At 37.8% G+C, this 22121-nt stretch overlaps 2 protein-coding genes and 1 long non-coding RNA gene across 4 annotated transcripts; all 3 read left to right on the top strand.

The window, feature by feature from the left end:
* The first annotated feature begins 318 nt into the window (after nt 1-318).
* LOC311272372 lies at nt 319-1972 on the top strand. Its single transcript, XR_014624556.1, has 3 exons — nt 319-378; nt 1214-1359; nt 1639-1972. It is a non-coding gene; the product is annotated as an uncharacterized lncRNA (long non-coding RNA).
* A 6027-nt stretch (nt 1973-7999) lies between these two features.
* On the top strand, nt 8000-11463 carry LOC311272341 (ictacalcin-like). Of its 2 annotated transcripts, none has more exons than XM_084378687.1 (3): nt 8000-8090; nt 10811-10956; nt 11143-11463. In XM_084378687.1, exons 2-3 carry the CDS (start codon nt 10819-10821, stop codon nt 11284-11286), a joined length of 282 nt encoding a protein of 93 aa, XP_084234813.1. In that variant the 5' UTR covers nt 8000-8090; nt 10811-10818; the 3' UTR covers nt 11287-11463. The 2 variants fall into 2 exon arrangements, with proteins under 2 accessions (XP_084234813.1, XP_084234814.1); XM_084378688.1 differs by having other exon boundaries at nt 8022-8090; nt 10808-10956.
* Nucleotides 11464-15894: 4431 nt separating this feature from the next.
* Nucleotides 15895-17577, top strand: s100a10a (S100 calcium binding protein A10a). Its single transcript, XM_084378686.1, has 3 exons — nt 15895-16023; nt 17056-17217; nt 17322-17577. Exons 2-3 carry the CDS (start codon nt 17077-17079, stop codon nt 17481-17483), a joined length of 303 nt encoding a protein of 100 aa, XP_084234812.1. The 5' UTR covers nt 15895-16023; nt 17056-17076; the 3' UTR covers nt 17484-17577.
* Nucleotides 17578-22121: the final 4544 nt, after the last annotated feature.

Here is a 22121-nt window from a genome sequence, read left to right as displayed (position 1 = left end):
AGCCACAGCAGACTGATGAAAACAAAGACATTTGTCAGACATGTTGCCTTGATCCAAGTGAAATCACACACTGTAATATCAGCGCCAGGCTTGCACAGCATGTACAAACTTGAAGAGGAAAGTACTGTGTGGATGGAGTGCAAACCATCACAAACCTGTCAGTCCAGTGGTGTAACCCAAATTAAATTAGATTTGATTGCTGCAACACAAAAACAAAATAATTAGGGGGAGGAGTAGGAGGGTTTGAGATCATAGGAGCATTTTGGAGGGAGGGTTAAAGGTGTGGAGGTGTATAAAGCATTCATTTCATCCATTTCTCCGTCACTGCAGCTCCTCCAAGACTGACGCTCACCTGCTAATCTCCTCAAACCCACTTTGGTGAGTAGTGGTCTACTCTGTCTGTTGATTTGTTTGTTGTTTGTTGTAACTTAATGGTCTAACAATGCACCAAAACTTTTTCCAATAGAAAATTATTTTGAATCCAAGAACTCGGATGCAATTTTAAAACTTTAAATTTGTAAATGTAATGAGTTCTGTTTGTGTAAGAATACAGCTGTTAAGTTACCAGCTCTGTCATGAAACAGTGTTTTGTGCTCTCCTCCACCCAGCACATTCTCTTCAATCTGAGAACAATATCATGACTGTAGACATTCAAATTGTGTGCAGATGATTCACCAGTCCTGTCCATTAATATCATGCATTAAAAAAAAGTCAACATACATACATGTTAGCATACATCCATAAGTTAAAGGACTACGTGTTTGCAAATCCTCAGCTAACACAGTTTCCTCAGCTTACCACACCCCAGAGAGGGAGCGGCACCATGAGTCAGAGTGCAACCAGACTCTGACCAGGCAGAGATGCTGCAGTGACACGGGGGTAGAAGAGTGGTGGAAACACAGGGTTTATTTTTATTTACAGAGAAACACATTGGCAGAGATAAAAACAGGGATGTCAGTCAGTGCTTGAGCTTTTACTGAATCGCTATGTATTTTTTCTCCTGCTATATCTAGTTTGTTTCCATAATTACAATATATTAGTAAATTAACAAGGTAAACAGAAGCAGGAGAGAATAAAACAACTGGCCAACACAGGCAAAATAGTAAAACAGACTTTTGACAGCTGATGACGACAACCAACGCAGGACATGAGGGGAAATTCATGCATCAATAGACTATTTATCTATTTTTTTCTTTCTGTCCTCTTAAACCAGCCATCATCATGTCTGACTTAATGGGGGCTATGAAAACTGTTAAGGACTTCTACTATAAATATGCTAACCAGGACGGGGATGCAAGCAGCATTACTAAGGGAGAGCTGAAAGTGCTGCTTCAGCAGGAACTTAAAATGGAGCTGGAGGTAAGTGACCTCTGACCTCTTACTATCACAGTCCTGCACAACCAACGGGATGAACACTGGCTTATTGTACATGTGTGCTGTGGCGCATTCAGACAGAGAGGATGATGAATGTTCTTGAATCTTGAGTCCATGTTGCAGTTCTTCCTTATTTAATAATCAGTGATGCTGAACACTAAACTATGACTCTTAAAATAACCACATACAAAATGGAATAATGTGTACGTCTGAAAGTTGTGTATACCCAGTCTACATGTTTGCTGAGACTTTTCTCACCTGCAGGGTCCCGAAGGCCAAAAACGATTGGACAACTTCTTCAAGGGACTGGACGACAACGAGGACAACGTTGTGGACTTCGATGAGTTTTGTGATCTTTTTGTGATGCTCCTGAAAATAAGTGATTTCTGGATTATGTAAAACTAGACATGCAAGCGCCACCGAGGATCAGCATAGAGGGCTGTCTTCCCGTGACAGATGTCAACAAGAAATTGAAATGTAACACTCAATGAAATAAACCTCTTTTCCTGTGAGACCCTCATGCCCTTTGTGTGATACTGTAGGTAAGGGGAACAATGGTTGTGACAATGTTGACTTACAGCTGGATGAACCTCAGGAAAGAAAAATGCCCATGCCCTTTTTTCCTCAGACGCCACACGTGGTAATCGTCTTAGGCTTTAATATTATTTTTGTATTAATATAATGAGGGAACGATAGACCAGTATCAACAAAAACAGACACATTACCAAACATCAGATACTCTGCTATTCCTTGCAATTGTCTTTTGTCATTGTCTGAGCTTTAGGGAGTTCCTGGTGGTTTGGGATCTCTGCAGTCTGCCTGAACATGCCAGCACTAGGAGTGGCTCAGCTGGGTGTGTTTGTCGTGCATATCAATGTGCATATTTGGTGATACTCTGTTGTTAAAAAACAGGTTTTAGAAAGAAAGCTATGGATGGCACACACCTCTCCAATATCACATGAATGGTCGCCAACTCGGCACAAAAAAGGCACCGAAAGGAGGTGAAATCACAATGAATCTGGTAATTTTGACAACTACAGTTATGTGAAAGGGTAGGTCATCAGTTCTGGGAGCTGCTTATATACAGGAACAGCTCTACAATGTTTAAGTTGGTGATAGTTCAACGCATTTTCACAGTCTTATATTTTATTAGTTTCATGACAAACGCAAGCTCAAGTTGAAAATATATGTTTAAAATTGACAAACATCATACGTATAGTTCATGGCACAGTTCAGACGGGATCAAGAAATAACTTGTCTCTCTCCATTCACTACCATACAGTTGTTCTGAAATAAGGTCCCGTGAGGGAAACTACAAGGGGCGTGACTACCCGAGAACAAAATGATAAACTTAATTGTTATTAACTACGTTGTTTAGCAGGTTAAAATAAAAGATTTATTATGAAGCGTTTTCTTGTGTTTCCCAGACGCTTTCACTTCATCCACACTGTACTTTCTTCTTTGAGTTTCTCCATGCAGTGCAGCCTGACCCTGATATGATTTAATAAAGAGCCAACAGTCCTACAGATGTCTTTGTTTTCATCACTCTGCTGTAGCTCAGTTGGATTTATCCTTGCGTGATTAATTCAGTTTGACATGTTCCAAGGATGACTTGTGCTAACTGTCTCTTGTGCATCAGATCATGAAAACAAATAGGAAACATTATCATTAATATCAGTAGCTGCTAAGATCCTCCTTCTGGATGTAATACTTGCCATTGTAACATTACGTACATACAGTTTGACCGCCTATTTTTGCATTCTCACTCAATTAATCTCTAATTTTGATTTAACCTTTAAAATAAAGCTCCAAATTGTAGCCACAGTTGAATTAATGAATGTTAAAAAGTAGGTAGCCACGCACAATATGCTGATGTAGACATATGAATGTTCCCCACACTGCTTTAAAAGTCCATCACTGAATATGTAATGCTCTGTTTTCCTCCGTAACTTCTGTTCGTCTTGTTCTGACATAAGGAAAGCATCGTAAATCTTAACTATTTCATGTAATAAACAAAAAGTACACCTCCCCGGTGTAAGTATTTGTAACCAAATGGCTGTTTAGCAGTCTGCAGTCTCAGTGTTTTTCACCACTTGTCTCCGTCATTATTACTTGCTAGACAGGATGCCTCAAACACCAGAGTGTGGGAGTGCCAGGAAGCGTCTGTAAGATATAAACTCAACGTTGTATATTTGATATCTCAGATCTTTTTAGGTTCATTTTTACGATAAATTCAGTTAGTCTACATTCCTGTTCTTCTTCCTCCTCCCCTTATTATAATAATAATGACAATTTGTTATTGATGTCAGTATTAACTGTCCAGATCTGTACACTTTTTTAAAATGGGATAGCTGTCATTTGCATATTGAAGGACTTGCTGCAGGTGACAAGGAGAGAGCTCTGTTTCTTTTAAGGGTGCATTATGGTGTTAAATAGTATTCTTGTGCATCAAATAAGAAGCCTAAATACTTGAAAAAAGCTCCTTATTCAATGTGCACTTTTCTTTTTCTTCTAAAGAGATGGACATACTAACATGTAAACAGAGGCAAACATTTTACTTACCGATCATTTCAGCTTTTTATTTGACTGCGTCTTCTGATTTTAGATTCATATGTTTAACCACTGTCAGGGAATACATTCTTTTAACGTGCACATACTTTACTTAAGAACAAAGCTGTGCACCTGTAATTAGTACCAACCTACCCTAACAGGCCGGCTAGAACAGGACCTGCTCCCAGGCATTATTCAAGCAATGCAGTTAAGCTTCCAGCCATTAGTGAAAAATGTCGTCAGCCTACACTATGTTTTGCATCTCTCGTCTCTTTTCTACTTTTCAAACTAACCGTCTGCTGCAAACTCCATTCAAAGTGCTGTTGTTGTTTTTGTTGTGCATGTTAGCATAGGTGTCATTTAAACTGGGGACGCTTTAGAAAATGTCCCCGTCAATTTTGGAAAGGCCAGTTTTGTCCTAATCGCTTTTTCAAAGCATAAATTGTTACAAATAATAGAAATGTTAACCAACGAATGAGAATGAATGCTTTGCTCTCCATCAGCACCTGCAGTTGAAACTGGCTGCAGTTGATTCGAGGGTAAACTGAAATTTTAACCCAGGACACAACATGTTAAGTAGCCTATATTAAGGATAAGCAAGAGCCTGCAATAACTGCAGTTATCGTTCACTGAATAAAAGATGTGAACAGAACTTCACGCTGTTATATCCACGTAACATAATATTACATATCCGGACTGTAATTGTGACCTGATCTAAAATCACCTTTGGTGAGTAGAAAATTTAAACAATGGTGATTTTTTTCTTTGTTTGATTTCATTTACTGATTTTAATACACCAAACCTTTTCCAATAGAAAACTATTTTTAATCCAACAATTTAAAGCATGTTGCATCTAGACACCTGAAGAAGGAAGTACTGTGTGGATGGAGTGCAAACCTAATAAACCGGTCAGTCAAGAAATGTGCTACTTCTGATGAAGAAGACGTGTGTTGTTTGTCTGTGTTTGGTTTGAGGTCAGGTTGGCACAGTATTTTTTCTAGGTCTGTTAACAAAAGATGTTATGTTGATGTTACCAAAGAGAATCCGAGTTCATGTGTTAAAGGAGAGTGTTAAGTAAGTAAAGAGAGTTTAAGACTGAACATCGATCCTCAAAATCACTGAGACATTCCAGCTTTAAGTCTGCTTTACTTTTGTACCAGTGCTGGCCAATTTTCCTGTTACAGTTTAAGTGGCCAATCTATTATTATAGATCAAAATATCAAATATCAAAATATATAGATATAGTGGAAAAATAAGTACATAATAATTCGTTAAGAGCTCTTAAGCAGCAAGCAGTGGCTGATATCATTGCTTTTGTCACTGCCGATGCTTTTCTCTGAGTTTTCTGCAGAGCTGGGAATAAAAAAAACGTATTTCATCGACAATCGGATAAAAAAAGAAAAAGAGCATTGAATCAGATAGAGAGAAAAATGCTGAATTGGATCTTATAATTGGGTTAGGGTTAAGGTGGAAGGTCAAGTCTTTGTAGAAGTGATGTCTGAAGTTTCTTCTTGTGTTATGTGAACCTCCCAGGTGTAGATATTTGTCACTAACTGACTGCTTAGCAGCATGCAGTCTCAGAGTCTGTCACAATTACTTGTTAGATAACTCAAACACCAGAGTGTGGCAGTGCTAGGGACTGCCTTTGCTTGCTCCTTTATTAAAGCCCAGTAACTCTTTAATAATCAAGCTTATATAAGTCTTATATTTGAAGAATTATTGTCGAGATGTACGTTAAGCTGCTGCCAGCAGGGTTTTGATATATACCTTTAAAGCTGCTGTAAGTGTTGTCTTCATTTTGGCTAGCTTCCTGTTTGTTTTGCAGTTAGCAATCCCCTCCCTGCGCTCTATGTCAGCACATGAACGTGCAGCAGTAATCGTCAGACGTACCAGAAAAAGAGGAGAGACGTGTTGCTGACCAGAACAGTGATTACTGTTGGAATATAGAGCCATTTAAAACTTATCTTAATAAAAGTATATCACTTACAGCAGCTTTAATGATTTCTGATTTCAGGTCCTTCCTTGGGTGAGGCTGTCTTACATTCTGTGTAAAGATCTTGGAGAAAATGCTAAAAGTCTAGATGTCAATCTTTTTAGATGCATGTTTACATGTCAGTTAGTCTGCATTCCTCTTCTCCTTCCTGTTGTTCTTCGTCTTATAATGATATTATGACGGTGTTGATAATTGCTCTTGATGTTAGTATTAACTGTCCAGATCCCTAAAAATGGACAACCGCTGTGAGTGCAATGTTTGACGTCTTTATGCTGTATCAATGAAAGAAAATAAATGCAAAACTAAACAAGGCAAGAGTTTTTTAGGAAAAGAAGCAGGTAAAGACTTGTCAGTGTTTTTCACAACTGCCTCCGTGAACCCAACAGAGTCTGGTTGCATGCCAACTCAAGGTGCTGCTCCCTCTCTGGGGTGTCGTAAGCTGAGGAAACTGTGGCAGCAGAGAGATTGTCAGTAGATTTAAACAGGTCAGTGTTGACTGTTGGTTTCACACGGGACACAAACAGCCTATGTGGACTCACTCTCTTGATATTACGTCACATATTTTGACTCATCTGCTCCCTACAGAATTTAATGGACACGTTTGTTTAATTTGGTTGTGAATCAAAGTAATAATTAAAGTTTGATGCTGAATTCTGAATGTATCAGTAAAAGGAGATTCCACACTGAAGTTTGACTTATAACAATAAGTTATAAATGAATATAAATATAAATAAATATAAATAATTACAGGCATTGGAGCAAAATAATCAACATCTGTTGGGACAGAGCTGGTAACTTAACAGCTGTATTTTACACAAATAAAACTCATTACATTTACAAATTAAAGTTTTAAAATTTCATTCGAGTTTTTGGATTCCAAATAATTTTCTATTGTCAAAAGTTTGGTGCATTGTTAAACCATTAAATGACAACAAACAACAAACAAACAAATCAACATGGTTCAGATTTTCTACTCATCAAAGTGGATTTAAGGAGATTAGCAGGTGAGCGTCAGTCTTGGAGGAGCTGCAGTGACGGAGAAATTGATGAAAAAAAATGCTTTTTACACCTCCACACCTTTAACCCTCCCTCCAAAATGCTGCTATCATCTCCAACCACTCCCCCCACCAATTTTTTAAAATTTTTGTTTTCGTGTTGCAGCCAATCAAATCTAATTTAATTTGGGTTACACCACTGGACTGACCGGCTCATGATGGTTTGCACTACATCCACACAGTACTTCCTTCTTCAAGTTTCTACATGCAACATGCTTTAAATTGTTGGATTCAAAATAATTTTCTATTGGTAAAAGCTTTGGTGCATTGTTAAACCATCAAATGACAACAAACAAATCAACGTTGTTCAGATTTTCTACTCACCAAAAGGGATTTGAGGAGATTAGCAGGTGAACGTCAGTCTTGGAGGAGCTGCAGTGACGGAGAAATGGATGAAAAGAATGCTTTATACACCTTCACACCTTTAAACCTCCCTCCAAATGCTCCTATCATCTCCAACCACTCCTACTCCTCCCCCATTTTTAAAAATTTTTGTTTTCGTGTTGCAGCCAATCAAATCTAATTTAATTTGGGTTACACCACTGGACTGACTGGCTCATGATGGAAAGGAAAAGAAGCAGGCAAAGACTTGTCAGTGTTTTTCACAACTGCCTCCATGAACCCAGCAGAGTCTGGTTGCATTCTAACTCAAGGTGCTGCTCCCTCTCTGGGGTGTCGTAAGCTGATGTGTGTGCCGTGGGAAACTGTCGGTTTCACAAGGGACACAAACAGCGGCCTTCTAGATGAAAGTCCACCCTATGTGGACTCACTCTCTTGATATTACGTCACATATTTTGACTCATCTGCTCCCTACAGAATTTAATGGACACACATCAGTAAAAGGAGATTCCACACTGAAGTTTGACTTGGAGTGCAAAACATCATAAACCGGTCGGTCCAGTGGTGCAGCCAAATTAAATAAGATTTGATTGACTGCAACACGAAAACAAAAATTTTTAAAAATGGGGGAGGAGTAGGAGTGGTTGGAGATGATAGGAGCATTTGGAGGGAGGTTTAAAGGTGTGAAGGTGTATAAAGCATTCTTTTCATCCATTTCTCCGTCACTGCAGCTCCTCCAAGACTGACGTTCACCTGCTAATCTCCTCAAATCCCTTTTGGTGAGTAGAAAATCTGAACAACGTTGATTTGTTTGTTGTCATTTGATGGTTTAACAATGCACCAAAGCTTTTACCAATAGAAAATTATTTTGAATCCAACAATTTAAAGCATGTTGCATGTAGAAACTTGAAGAAGGAAGTACTGTGTGGATGTAGTGCAAACCATCATGAGCCGGTCAGTCCAGTGGTGTAACCCAAATTAAATTAGATTTGATTGGCTGCAACACGAAAACAAAAATTTTAAAAAATTGGTGGGGGGAGTGGTTGGAGATGATAGCAGCATTTTGGAGGGAGGGTTAAAGGTGTGGAGGTGTAAAAAGCATTTTTTTTCATCAATTTCTCCGTCACTGCAGCTCCTCCAAGACTGACGCTCACCTGCTAATCTCCTTAAATCCACTTTGATGAGTAGAAAATCTGAACCATGTTGATTTGTTTGTTTTTTGTTTGTTGTCATGTAATGGTTTAACAATGCACCAAACTTTTGACAATAGAAAATTATTTGGAATCCAAAAACTCGAATGAAATTTTAAAACTTTAATTTGTAAATGTAATGAGTTTTATTTGTGTAAAATACAGCTGTTAAGTTACCAGCTCTGTCCCAACAGATGTTGATTATTTTGCTCCAATGCCTGTAATTATTTATATTTATTTATATTTATATTCATTTATAACTTATTGTTATAAGTCAAACTTCAGTGTGGAATCTCCTTTTACTGATACATTCAGAATTCAGCATCAAACTTTAATTATTACTTTGATTCACAACCAAATTAAACATTCTGTCCAAACGTGTCCATTAAATTCTGTAGGGAGCAGATGAGTCAAAATATGTGACGTAATATCAAGAGAGTGAGTCCACATAGGCTGTTTGTGTCCCGTGTGAAACCAACAGTCAACACTGACCTGTTTAAATCTACTGACAATCTCTCTGCTGCCACAGTTTCCTCAGCTTACGACACCCCAGAGAGGGAGCAGCACCTTGAGTTGGCATGCAACCAGACTCTGTTGGGTTCATGGAGGCAGTTGTGAAAAACACTGACAAGTCTTTACCTGCTTCTTTTCCTAAAAAACTCTTGCCTTGTTTAGTTTTGCATTTATTTTCTTTCATTGATACAGCATAAAGACGTCAAACATTGCACTCACAGCGGTTGTCCATTTTTAGGGATCTGGACAGTTAATACTAACATCAAGAGCAATTATCAACACCGTCATAATATCATTATAAGACGAAGAACAACAGGAAGGAGAAGAGGAATGCAGACTAACTGACATGTAAACATGCATCTAAAAAGATTGACATCTAGACTTTTAGCATTTTCTCCAAGATCTTTACACAGAATGTAAGACAGCCTCACCCAAGGAAGGACCTGAAATCAGAAATCATTAAAGCTGCTGTAAGTGATATACTTTTATTAAGATAAGTTTTAAATGGCTCTATATTCCAACAGTAATCACTGTTCTGGTCAGCAACACATGTCTCTCCTCCTTTTCTGGTACGTCTGACGATTACTGCTGCACGTTCATGTGCTGACATAGAGCGCAGGGAGGGGATTGCTAACTGCAAAGCAAACAGGAAGCTAGCCAAAATGAAGACAACACTTACAGCAGCTTTAAAGGTATATATCAAAACCCTGGTGGCAGCAGCTTAACGTACATCTCCGCAAAAATTCTTCAAATGTAAGACTTATATAAGCTTGATTATTAAAGAGTTACTGGGCTTTAATAAAGGAGCAAGTCAAAGGCAGTCCCTGGCACTGCCACACTCTGGTGCTTGAGTTATCTAGCAAGTAATTGTGACAGACTCTGAGACTGCATGCTGCTAAGCAGTCAGTTAGTGACAAATATCTACACCTGGGAGGTTCACATCGCTTTTAACATTTAACTTGTTATGATTTTAAAACTGAAGAAAGAAAACCTTTCAAACGGACAGGAAAAGAAACTTCAGACATCACTTCTACAAAGACTTGACCTTCCTCTCAGTGTTATATAAAGTATATATAACAAGTCATAGCTGAGTAAAAGAAAAGATATCGTGTTCAAATATCACTTTACTAAATGTACTTACTTTGTTTAAAAAGTAAGAGTAAAAATGAATTATACATATATGTAAAAAATGAGTCTGTGGTTTGACCGATTATCGGCTTGGCCAATTATAAGATCCAATTCAGCATTTTCTGATTATCTGAATTAATGTTCTTTTTCTTTTTTTTATCTAATTGTCGATGAAATATGTTTTTTTATTCCCAGCTCTGCAGAAAACTCAGAGAAAAGCATCGGCAGTGACAAAAGCAATGATATCAGCCACTGCTTGCTGCTTAAGAGCTCTTAAAGAATAATTATGTATTTATTTTTCCTCTATATCTATATATTTTCATACTTGATATTTTGACTCTAATAGCAGTATATGAATAGATTGGCCACTTAAACTGTAACAGGAAAATTGGCCAACACTGGTACAAAAGTAAAGCAGACTTAAAGCTGGAATGTCTCAGTGATTTTGAGGATCAATGTTCAGTCTTAAACTCTCTTTACTTACTTAACACTCTCCTTTAACACATGAACTCGGATTCTCTTCGGTAACATCAACATAACATCTTTTGTTAACAGACCTAGAAAAAATACTGTGCCAACCTGACCTCAAACCAAACACACGGGCAGATGAGGAAAAATTGCATGCATCAATATTTAACTCTTTTTTTCTCTCTGTCCTCTTTAAGCAGCTATCATCATGTCTGACATGCAGAAGGCTATATCCCTCGTCATCGAGACCTTCTGTAAATACTCTGGCAGGGAGGGGGACCCAACCACCCTGACTAAGGCAGAGCTGAAAGAGTTGCTTCAGAACGAACTTGGAGAACTGGTGGGGGTGAGTGACCTCTGACCTCTCTATCTCAGCCCTGCACAACCAACAGGATGCACACTGGCTTACTGTGCATTTGTTTCCTTGGTTTATGATCAGTGAGAGTGATGCTAAGAACAAAACAAAACAGAATAATGTGTGTCACTGGATGTTGTGAATAAACAGTCTACATTTCACTGTTCTGGCATGCAGAAAGCCTCTGACAAGGCAGCAGTGGACCGCATCTTCAGTGACCTGGACAGTAACGAGGACAACCTTGTGGACTTCACTGAGTTTGGCAGGATGTTCATCTGCCTCACTGCGATGTGCCACGAGTTCTTCACTAAGATAAAATAGGAATCTAAGTGCAAGCTTGGGGTCAGCAAAGAGAGCTGCCTTCCTGTGAAAAAGAGGAGTGCCCTATGACCACTGCTCTGAAGAAGGAATGAATAATTACTACTTACTAATTTAGCATGAGGTCACAAAAAATATATTGTACCGCACAATGAAATAAACTTTTTTCTTTAAACCACACTTGACTTGTGCACTTTGAGTGTTATTGCATGGTCAGGGGGACAATATCTGTCACAATATCAGATGGTTGCACAGAAACAGCACAAACAACAGCATGAGCACTAGGTTACTGTACATGTGTTTTGTGGTGCATTGCAATGGAGAGGATGCTGAATGTTCTTGGTAGAATTTTGCATCATCACAGCCTGTGGCGCGTTGTGGTCGTGCACATGCCAGGTGACAGTTCTTCCCTGCTTTATGATCAGTGAGAGTGAGATGTACTGTATAGCCAGTCTACATAACTGCTAAGACCTTCAATCTCACAGCTGGATTACAGTTTTTCTCAGTCGCTTTGGTGCTTTTCTCACATCACTATTAACAATTGCACAGCAGTTAGTGCTTTTCTCAAAACAATTAGTGCAAACTGCAAAACCTAGTGGATAACCTGCAAAAGCATGTCACTTGCTCAAAATGGATAGTCCATTCCTCAAAAGCAAGTATTCATGTCAATGAAACTGTCAGTGTCATCAAAATGAGAAGTCTTGACACCATCGTTTATGAACAAGATAGTCAAATGGCTTTGTCATGTTTTCATTATGACAGTTTATTCTCTCAGTGTTTTCCAATGCAAAAAAAAGGTCAGAACTCGATGACACTACCTGAAAATGCCCCACACAGCACTATACACTACTTGTACAGCCATTTGAAAACTACAGTAAAGTTACACATTGTTGTAGTTAGGGGAGTAAGTAGTACAAGACACTGAATACGTACATTTCACATTTTTACTGTATATGCTCTTTGCAATTCTACAGTATTGTGCAAAAGAAAAATACACTACAGTCACTTATTTTCAACCTTATTGCATTGTTTGCAATCACCATTGAACAAATGGCTTCCCCTTGCTACCGGGTAAAAAAGGGGCCCTCTTCCACCTCTGCAAGGTTGTCTTTCAATCCTATGTGGCGCAGAGTAAAATTACAGTAATGTACAGTAAACATGAGATATTATGAGATGTTGGATTGCTGTCCAATACTATACATACCTGTTCTCCCAACAAAATGTTTGAATGATTGAATTCACAGTGGTTCTTCCAACATTTGGTTGCACCCTCCAACCAGCCTCAGCCATTGTGAGACCCTGATTGACAACATGGTCCACAACTGTAGCCCTAACTTCATTATAATCTGCCTATGTATTTGGCCTCTTCTCCCTCTTCCCCTGTTTTGTCCCCTTGCCCTTCCTCCACGCATCCTCAACCCTCTTCCACGATGCTGACCTTCCACTTCTGTGCCACAGAATTGTAGAAATGGTACACACTATGTCCTGCTTGGTTCATATATGCTTGCCAAGTGAGGGTTCATGGGTTCAGAGGAAGGAGAAATTGCTACTATGATGTGCACAAATGACTAAATGTTGTGGAGGTTGAACTAATAGTTATGAGAATTTTCATTCTGATCTGAGAAAAGCACCAAAGCAACTGAGAAAAATTTTACATTTTAGCACAAATCACACAAAATGCCAATTTCTACATAATGTTGCTTTAAGTGAAAGAATCAATATAATATAATGTGAATATTTATAACAAATAGATAGATAGATAGATAGATAGATAGATAGATAGATAGATAGATAGAATTAATATCAATTAATTAATAAATGGTAAATATATATATATATATATATATAGTAAATTAAACTTAAGTTAATAGTTATGTATCAAGTAATCCTCTATCATAAGGTTGCAACTGGGGTTTATAAAACTTGACAACTACAAAAACATATCATTGTTACATGAGAGTGAATTAAAAATTACCTCATTTATCTTTAAATGTACCATTTATTCATGATGGTTATTATAAAGTTTTTTCCCATTAGGGCTTTTAGTCTTAGACACCTTTTACACTCATGTAGACTCAAACACAGATCTGTCTATACCAAAATGTGAGTTATTTAGAAATTTGTTAGAAATACTTCCACTTTGACTAACTATGCATTTCAATGACACTTTTACATTAATGCAACAGTAATAATAATCTAACAAAATGGTATATAACAAAATAACAAGGCCCTGTACTATTATTTTTGATGTTTTAAGTACGCTTTATTGATAACATTTTGCACCCTACTGAAGTAAGGATTTAAATGCATGGCTTTTATTCGTAATGCATATTTTCATATTGCAGTATTGCTACTTTTACTTAAGTAGAGGATTTGTATTCTTATACCACCACTGCGTAAGTCCAAATTTTACATTTTTCAAGTCATCCAAAACTCAGTCAGTTAATGAGCATGAAAGGAGATTATGACCCATTTGACAAAAGTGAAAACAAACCTATATGAAGGAAAGTAGCTTTTTAATGTGCGTGTTTATTTTAACGCACAAATCAGTTTCACCAGGTGACACAGTGTTGGTTTGTAATAATATCTTTTGACCACAAGAGGACCCACTTACCAAACAGTCCAAACTGCTTTAAACAGAGAAGGAAGTTCTCAAATATTTTACTTAAGTAAAAGTACTAATACCACTCTGTTAGAAGTAAAAGTCATGCATTTAAAATATAACTTATGTACTCAAGTATGAGCAGCAATATATTGATATATTTGTAATATACATCTGTATTACATTATATATATTTAGAGTAGGAAAAGCAAAGTCACTCCTTTTGCAACCAATTTCAGAATATTGTATATCACAGATATTATGATTATTTATGCATTAACGTGTTCATCTCTTTAATATTGCTGCTAGTAAGTGTCGAGCCAATTTTCATCTATTTTTATATAGATGAGGATGTGCTGGAAATAATTTGCATGTTGTTCAATTACGGTCTGCAGTCCCAAGTCCCATTAGATACAGCATTACTAAAGCAATCCCCATGCGGAAGACAACACTGTAAACTCAGTACTAACTACTGCGAACTATGTAAGAGTATCATAAAAACATAATAAAATGTAAACAGTGCTTTTGCTGTTTTAGCCTAGATCCAATCACTGATATTAGTCACTGAGATTAGTGACATGTTTAGTGACTCTTTCTTGTATGGTGATTGGCTTTGCTGCTGAGCCCTGTTCATTAACTTCGTCAAGTTTTGTTTTTCAGTAGTCCAGCAGTCTCTCTTCCTTGGTTGTAAATCGTCTACCTATCCTGTATTTCTTTCCTGTAATGATGTCATTCAGCAGACTCAACAAATAGCTGCAGGGACTGGCATGTTATAGTCACATTTTCTCCTCTGCAGCCTACTAATTATTATTAGGCCAGCCCAGGGGTGGGTAGTAACGTGTTACAAGTAACCTACTTGACTAAAAAATTGTTGTTGTTGTTGTTGTTGTTGTTGTTGTTGTTGTTGTTTTTAGGAACAAATATTTTTCATGTTACTTTTTGTAAACTGTAGCCTACTCAAGTAAAAGTAAAACAAATATCTGATTAATAAACTACTGTAGTGTATTTAACTTAATTAATCAAGTTAACTTATTTTGTAGCTACATACTTAATCAATAAATCAATCAATCAATCAATCAATCAAAATGTATTTATAAGGCACATTTAAAAAAAACAACAGCTGACCAAAGTGCTGTACAATAATTAAATTAACTTATCTTGTAGCTATACTTAATTAATTATTAATTAGTTTACTTATCTTGTAGTTATGTACTTAAGTAATTATTACTTAAGTTAACTTATTTTCTAGCCATATACTTAATTCGTTATTGAGTTAACTTATCTTGTAGTTATATACTTAATTGTTGATTAGTTAGGTTTACTTATCTTGTAGCTTTATACTTAATTATGAAGCTAACTTATCTTGTAGCTACATACTTACTGTAATTAATTATTAATTAAGTTTACTTATCCTTTAGCCATATACTTCATTATTAGGTTAAATTAACTTGTAGCTATATACTTAATTATTATGTTAACTTATGTTGTAGCTATATGTTGTTAATTATTAATAACATAATTATTAATAATGCTAATAATAATAATACTTAATTATTAAGTTAACTTATCTTATAGCTAAAGTGGTTTGTTGGGCTTTTAAACGGTACCTTATGAGAGAGCAGTTGAGCTAATGTAGCGCCAACTTAAACAGTTAACGTTACTTACCTAAACTTTCATGTTTAGATGACGATAACAGATAAAAAGTGACTTGCACTTTGAGTAATTTATCAACAAGATATCTTGTGGCTTTTGATTGAGAAATGGTCATTTTCACTTTGAGCCTTCTTGAGTCACAAATATTAGGAAACTGTTAAACATGTTGTGCATTTTACTTAATTACTTAGTTACTAATCTAGCAGGGAAAGTATATATGTAGTGGTTTTACTTGTTTGACTCATTATTAAAGAAGAAATGGAAATAGTCTTAACTCCCAAACCTAATGTTAGGTTTATATCTGTGGTGTAACCGCCCATGAATCACAGTCTGTCCAGCCCAGCTTGCAGGGTCCACGGTCCATATCACAGCTTGACTCATCATACACAGCAGCCAGGGCGGCGCCTGACTATAAAACCTCTCCTTCACTTCTTCCTCTGAACATTCCCACTCTTCCTCTGCAGACCACGTCTCAGCCCTGCACGGTAAGAACTAACGGTACTGCTCCTGTTTAACTTTGTCAGGATTTTCAAAAGCCTTATAACAGCCTGCAGGCACAGCTGGTGGAAGGTGTGGTGTGTGGAAGGATTATACTGCATTATTTACTTTTATCGTCCATTCAAAACTTTTCTGAAGGGAAGCATGTGGGTGGTTAATGATTTCTTTAAAACAGCCTATTGTACAGGAAGTTCTTCTGCTCTTAAATATTTATACATCTGTTGTACAAGAATGCAGTGTATTGTTTTCATATGATTGTCCTCTTGTTGAACTCACACTTTCACAACTTTTACCAATAAGAACTAACTCTATTCAACGGGTATTTTAAGATTCATAATACAGTTCTCACTGAAATACTACAACTTTTATTTTCTCCTCTGATAAGGACCCTCTATCTTCTATTGTTAACACAGACATTTAACCTATAGGTACACTACAGAGGGTGTGGTTGGACTGTGAGCATGTACACACTTGTGCTCCGCTGCTTTAGTGCCCCCTCTCATTTGCTGAATTGAATTCCAGCATTTTGGGCCTGGGACACATTTTTTCCATCGTTCAGCGCTGAAGTTTTCCATTCCCTCTTACACACATGACACACAACCCCTATTTTCCCTCTCACTTCTCATTTTTTAACTGTTGCAACTCTGCAGCCACTAGGGCACAGTGTCAATAGCATTGTCTGAGCTTTGTGATTGTTTTAACAACCTAATTACAGACTGTCTCTCACTTCTCATGAGCATTACTCATCAGCGGGAGGGCGTTAGCAAGCAAAGAGTGAAGTGTTGCTTCCCCTTCACATCCTTTTCAAATACAGTGGATCTCTTCTCTATTGCAGGATACAATCTTACTTTTATTTGACCCAAAACATGGAACACAGATTGTTGATATGTCAATCCAGCATTTGATTCATGCAAGGAAACCAGTAGAACATGTTCTTGCTCAAATGTCTTTGATAAGCCTAAGCCAAAAAACTTTGTGTGATTTCACAAATTCCTATCTATTTGAACTTTGTTTTTCAGTGTAAAAACACCTCAGCAACCATGCCTTCAGAACTGGAGACAGCCATGGAGTCACTCATCAAGGTGTTCCATCGTTACGCCTCCAGGGACGGCCGCAGCGGCACACTCAATCGGCGAGAGCTCCGAGAGTTGATGGAGAACGAGCTGTCTAACTTCCTGAGGGTGAGACGAGATGTGGACGAACATGCAAAGTGCATTATCACAGTGTCCATAATTGTATTACTTAACCCAAAGCTTTCCTCTTGGTGCCCCTTTCTTTGACACAGTCCCAGAAGGACCCTGCTGCTGTAGACAAGATCATGAAGGACCTGGACACCAACGGCGATGGCCAGGTGGACTTTGAGGAGTTTGTTTCTCTGGTTGTTGGACTTTCCATTGCCTGTGAGCAGTGCTATCAGACGCACATGAAGAAGACCGGCAAGAAGTAAAAGACAGCTGCGGAGGAGGCTTGAAGAAACCAAAAAGCATTTCCATTTTTTGTAAAGTTAGTTTTGTCCATTAAATACGCTGAAGAATATCAAACCTGTTGTGTCTAGTTGTTATTCAGCATGTTATCATACACTTTCCATCATTTAAATATAAAAGCACATCTGCCTCTTTGAGATTTTCCTCGTATAAAAGTGGCACCAAATCATAGCTTTGTCTCGGCCTTTGGTTTGTGCTAATTTCACACCCTGGTGAAGCTCATTCCAAGAGATCACGGCGCGCGAACTCCCTTGGCAACTGTACCAGCGTTAGAAAGAGGTGTGATGATGTAACTCCCACCTGTATTTTATGCTTCCCTGGGTGTGAAAGGGCAGATGAACCGCTCCCTCTCTGCTTGATAAAATCCTGCTTATCGCTGCTCTGAGGAATCTGCAGAATGTCCCAGAAATGAACACACCTCTCTGCGAAGCTCATGTTGCAACTATCTAAATTCATGAACAGATAAATCCAGTGATAGGGTGCTTTAAGACTGAATCCAGTTTGTTGCATTCCAGTCGACTTGATTTCATTAAGCAAGAGATATGAGGAGGGCCTGATTCACAGGGCACAATGGATCAGGTCAACGCTGTTTTTCCATGAAATTCTTTTTATTGTGTTTCACTTCTGGCAAAAGCTGGGTAACACCACAGAGGCTGAACAGGATAACCCCCTCCTCCTGACTCTCCCTGAACAAAAAAGAGGCTCCTTTTTAAGTCTCTCAGGCAGCACTTCTTCCCTGCTACTGACAAGCTCTATCAGTCAGATGTTTCAGTCATTAATAACATAGGAGTTCTTCAATTTAGTTTACACCACAGCTGCGGTAAGGGTCTGCCAATCCCTAGGAAGTAGGCAGAACTTTTAATGCTTAAAGAAGGCCTGCCTGGAAGGCTAGACTCAGGGAAAATATGCCTCATGAGCCCTGCACACACCTCCTTGGGCAGGGTTGTGCCCTGTGGCCTACCAATGTTCATGGTTACAGGGCAAACACTCAAGTTGCTAGGTTACAAAGCTCTGACAGAGTGTGTGTGTGTGTGTGTGTGTGTGTGTGTGTGTGGTTCATATTCGCCCCTCTGTTTACACAACCACCACGCCCATGTGACCCACAGCCGGGAATTCCTCCTTAGCTGACTGTTTTCTCAATCTCACAGAATAGATGCATCATGTGGTCTAAAACAATACAGTCATTATCTGTGAGGATGAATAACTCTCCAAGTATGAAGCAACCAATCAGATCTATAAGGTCAATGAGCAGCTTGTTCCCTTAGTATAAGGAAACGTACATGTACTGACATCGTGATTTTTGTCACAAGCTGTGTCGTCAGCTGGAACAATCCTGAACACTCTTACAGTTTTCAGATTTCTGAGTTGCAACACAGTGAAGGTGTGTCGATGAGACTTCAGACAAACACTCACTAATGCATTGCACACCACACCTTCAGTGTACACACACAGGCAGAACAGCACCTCTCTGTGGACAACAGTGCTGTGAACCTTTCAACCCTTGCAACATCCGGTTTGGAGCTGTTGCCATGGAGAAATGAAATCAGACTATTGTGATCTTTATATAGCTGATGATGCAACTTATAAAAATGTCGAAGTGCTTCATGTCTATTTGTTTCCTCTTTGCCACTGGCATGTCACAGTTTGAATTTCATTTGGTTACTTCGGTTTCAGGCTCCCTGCTCCGATCCCAAATACATTTTGATCATTATTCTAAAATGAAGTTTTAAAATTGAAGACAAAAGTGAAGGAAAGTTCTCAGTTCAAACAAACGGTGTTGTATATCGTTGTGTCAAAATTAATTTTCTGGAAACAAATGTACTTAAGTATCAAAAGTACAAGTAAAAGTAAATAATACATATATCTGTATGTGTGTACTGTATATTGGTCGGCCGATTACCAGTCTGGACATTTAGACGACTGAGTCCGCATTTGGTGTATTTGTTTGTTTGTAATCTGAAATGTCACTAGTGACTAAAGTTATCAAACAAACGTAGTGAGTAAAAAGCTCAATATTTGCCTCTATAATACAATGTACCCAAAGTATAATCAAAAAGTTATTTAAATTAATAAAAATAAAATTTAAAAAAACATAATTAAACATTTTGGATAATATCTCGTGACTTTGGACCTTTGTTGCTTGTCATCGCCTATCTTTTTCTCCCCTCATTTCATGTCATCTCTCTACTGTGTATAGGCTTTAAATGCAACCAGAAATTCTTCACTTATTAGTTCATATAATATTTTAGAAGAATAACAACGCACTTTTTGGTTCGGTCAAACTTTTCTGAGGGCAGTGTAGGATGAATTGGTGAGATTCAGTGCAGATGCAGTGTTGTAAAAAGTTGCATACTGTAGGGTTGGGGGTAGGGGTACTTGAGTAGGAGTAAAGATAATGTTAAAAAAAATATATAAATTTTGTAAAAAAAAAAAATTAGGTCACCCGTACGAATAGTAGCCTACTTGCATAAAAGTCTTAAAGTATCTGATGTTAAATGAACTTAAGTGTCAAAAGCACAAGTAAACAGTAAATTACATTTACATGTATATACTGTAAACTACAGGTCGGTCGATTATTGGATCTCATATTCAGCATTATTCTGGTCATCAGAAATAGTGTTTTTTCAGTTAATCAGTTAAGTTTTTGTAGTACTTTGGCTCTGACGCAGCATGCAATCGCAAAATAACTTGATTTATCAAACTTACAATATTTGCCTCCAAAATGGGAGTGCAGGTATATAGTGGCAGAAAATGGAAATTCTTAAGTTAAGTACAAGCACTTCAAATTTGTACTCAAGTACAGTACCTGAGTTAATGTACTTACCAACACTGTATTCATTAGATTTTGGGGGCATTTGGGTTTCACTTGGGGAATCATGTTTTGAGGACGGGAACCCTTTATGCTTTTTTTCCCAATGTACTTCTGTTTGACCACTAGATGGCACAATAGAATAACTGCTATCATAATGTTGGCCATGAGCTTTTGATAAGTTAATGTGACCACTCCAGCTCTAGTGCAAATCATTTATATGAGTCATGCGCTCCATGGATACTCCCGCACTAATCTGGTCGATCTGAGTGAGAAAGATAGAGAAGTAAGAAGAAGTTTGACTAATGGTTTCAATACAATGAAGAAAGACTCAGATCTCAGAATGCAAATGTATTTTTTAACTGTTCGCATTATAAAATCAGCTGTAGAACACATGGATGTTGGAGACAATGACATGACTTCCAACCTATGATCTGTATTTTACCAGACTTTGACTGAAGTTTTTAATTAGAGACCAAAACAATTATACCCCTGAAGAGGAGAGACAGGAAAAGACCTTTGATATCTAAGTCAAAGTCATACAACGGACCACACACACACACACACAAACAAACATACGTACAGAGTTGCCACAGTGCTGATTATTTTAATGGTTCTGAATTTTGGTCTCTGCAGTATGAGTCATGAGCTTCAGGGACATGACTCTGAGTCACAGCCTCCACCACCACAAAATTGCAAAGAAGAGAGGACCCACTCAGGACCGTAACAATCAACGCTCAGTGAGTCGCTGTGCCCAACGTCTTCATTTAAGCATCATGTGCATCCCAAACAAGTAAATAAAAATAGAAAAAGGTCAATTATATACACATAAAACACCAGAAATTAGTCTGTACAATATGCAATTAGGGGGTCCTTTGACGCACGCTTGGGTAAAACAAAATGCACAGCCTTGCAGCCTGAAACAGACTGTACATAGCTGTTCATCGCTGTAGTCTTGGATCATTCCAGGCAGTAGTGTCGCCACATTTGGTGTCAACCTTTTTCGAAAAGTCAGGAAAAAAATTAAAATGTATTTGGGATTTGTTGCACAGAAGCATACACGGTATGACAAAAGTGTAAACTCAAACAGAGAGAAGAAAGAGGGATTAAGATTCAAAATGCACATGCAAAAATGTGGATTGAAGTTAGTTAATGAACTTAAAACTTCTTTAAAACAGCTGTGATGGGAGTGTATGACACAACTGTGGATTTTCTTTTTAACAAAATGTAGTTCTTAATGGAGCAACTGTACGTGTGACAGCATCTTTACAAAAAGTGATTCAGTTCACGTAATAATCCCTCCCTTCATCTGCTTGCAGAACATCATCTTCAATGAACAAGAGAAAATGCAAATAAATAAGGTTTTGAAAGTTTCTCCGAACGGTTTCCTTTAAAGTTAATATACTTTTCACAGAAGAAACAAGTGAAGTAACAGTTCACGTAATGTCCTTTGATACATTACATCAAAGAGTGGGGAAGAAAAGACTGTTACATGACTAGGTTTGTTAAATCACAAATTAGCTGTAACAAGCATGAAGAAGGACAAAATGTCCACTTATTATTTTGAAAAAGACTCTTAAAGTCACAGCACTCTACTCCACCTCCTCTAGATTTTTCTCACTGTCGACAGGATTTTAACATTTTTGAGATGACTCATTTTTAGCATTTACACATACTTCCTGAATGCAAACATGTATTGTACTTTACTGCAAACACAAAACTATGAAAAAATGATTCATAGCAGATTCTCTTACAGCCAGCAGGAATAACCGTCAGCGGTTTGTTGATGATT

The sequence above is a fragment of the Pagrus pagrus genome, assembly GCF_965226575.1.
Source record: "Pagrus pagrus genome assembly, chromosome: 17".
NCBI lineage: Eukaryota > Metazoa > Chordata > Actinopteri > Spariformes > Sparidae > Pagrus > Pagrus pagrus.
The sequence above is the reverse complement of the archived record's forward strand: the minus strand, read 5'-3'. Positions and strand labels throughout refer to the sequence as shown.

Coding starts and splice junctions, on each gene's coding strand:
- LOC311272341 (XM_084378687.1), top strand. CDS start 10,819: ATGTCTGACATGCAGAAGGCTATATCCCTCGTCATCGAGACCTTCTGT. Junction 10,957..11,142: donor AACTTGGAGAACTGGTGGGG/GTGAGTGACCTC, acceptor TCTGGCATGCAG/AAAGCCTCTGACAAGGCAGC.
- s100a10a (XM_084378686.1), top strand. CDS start 17,077: ATGCCTTCAGAACTGGAGACAGCCATGGAGTCACTCATCAAGGTGTTC. Junction 17,218..17,321: donor AGCTGTCTAACTTCCTGAGG/GTGAGACGAGAT, acceptor TCTTTGACACAG/TCCCAGAAGGACCCTGCTGC.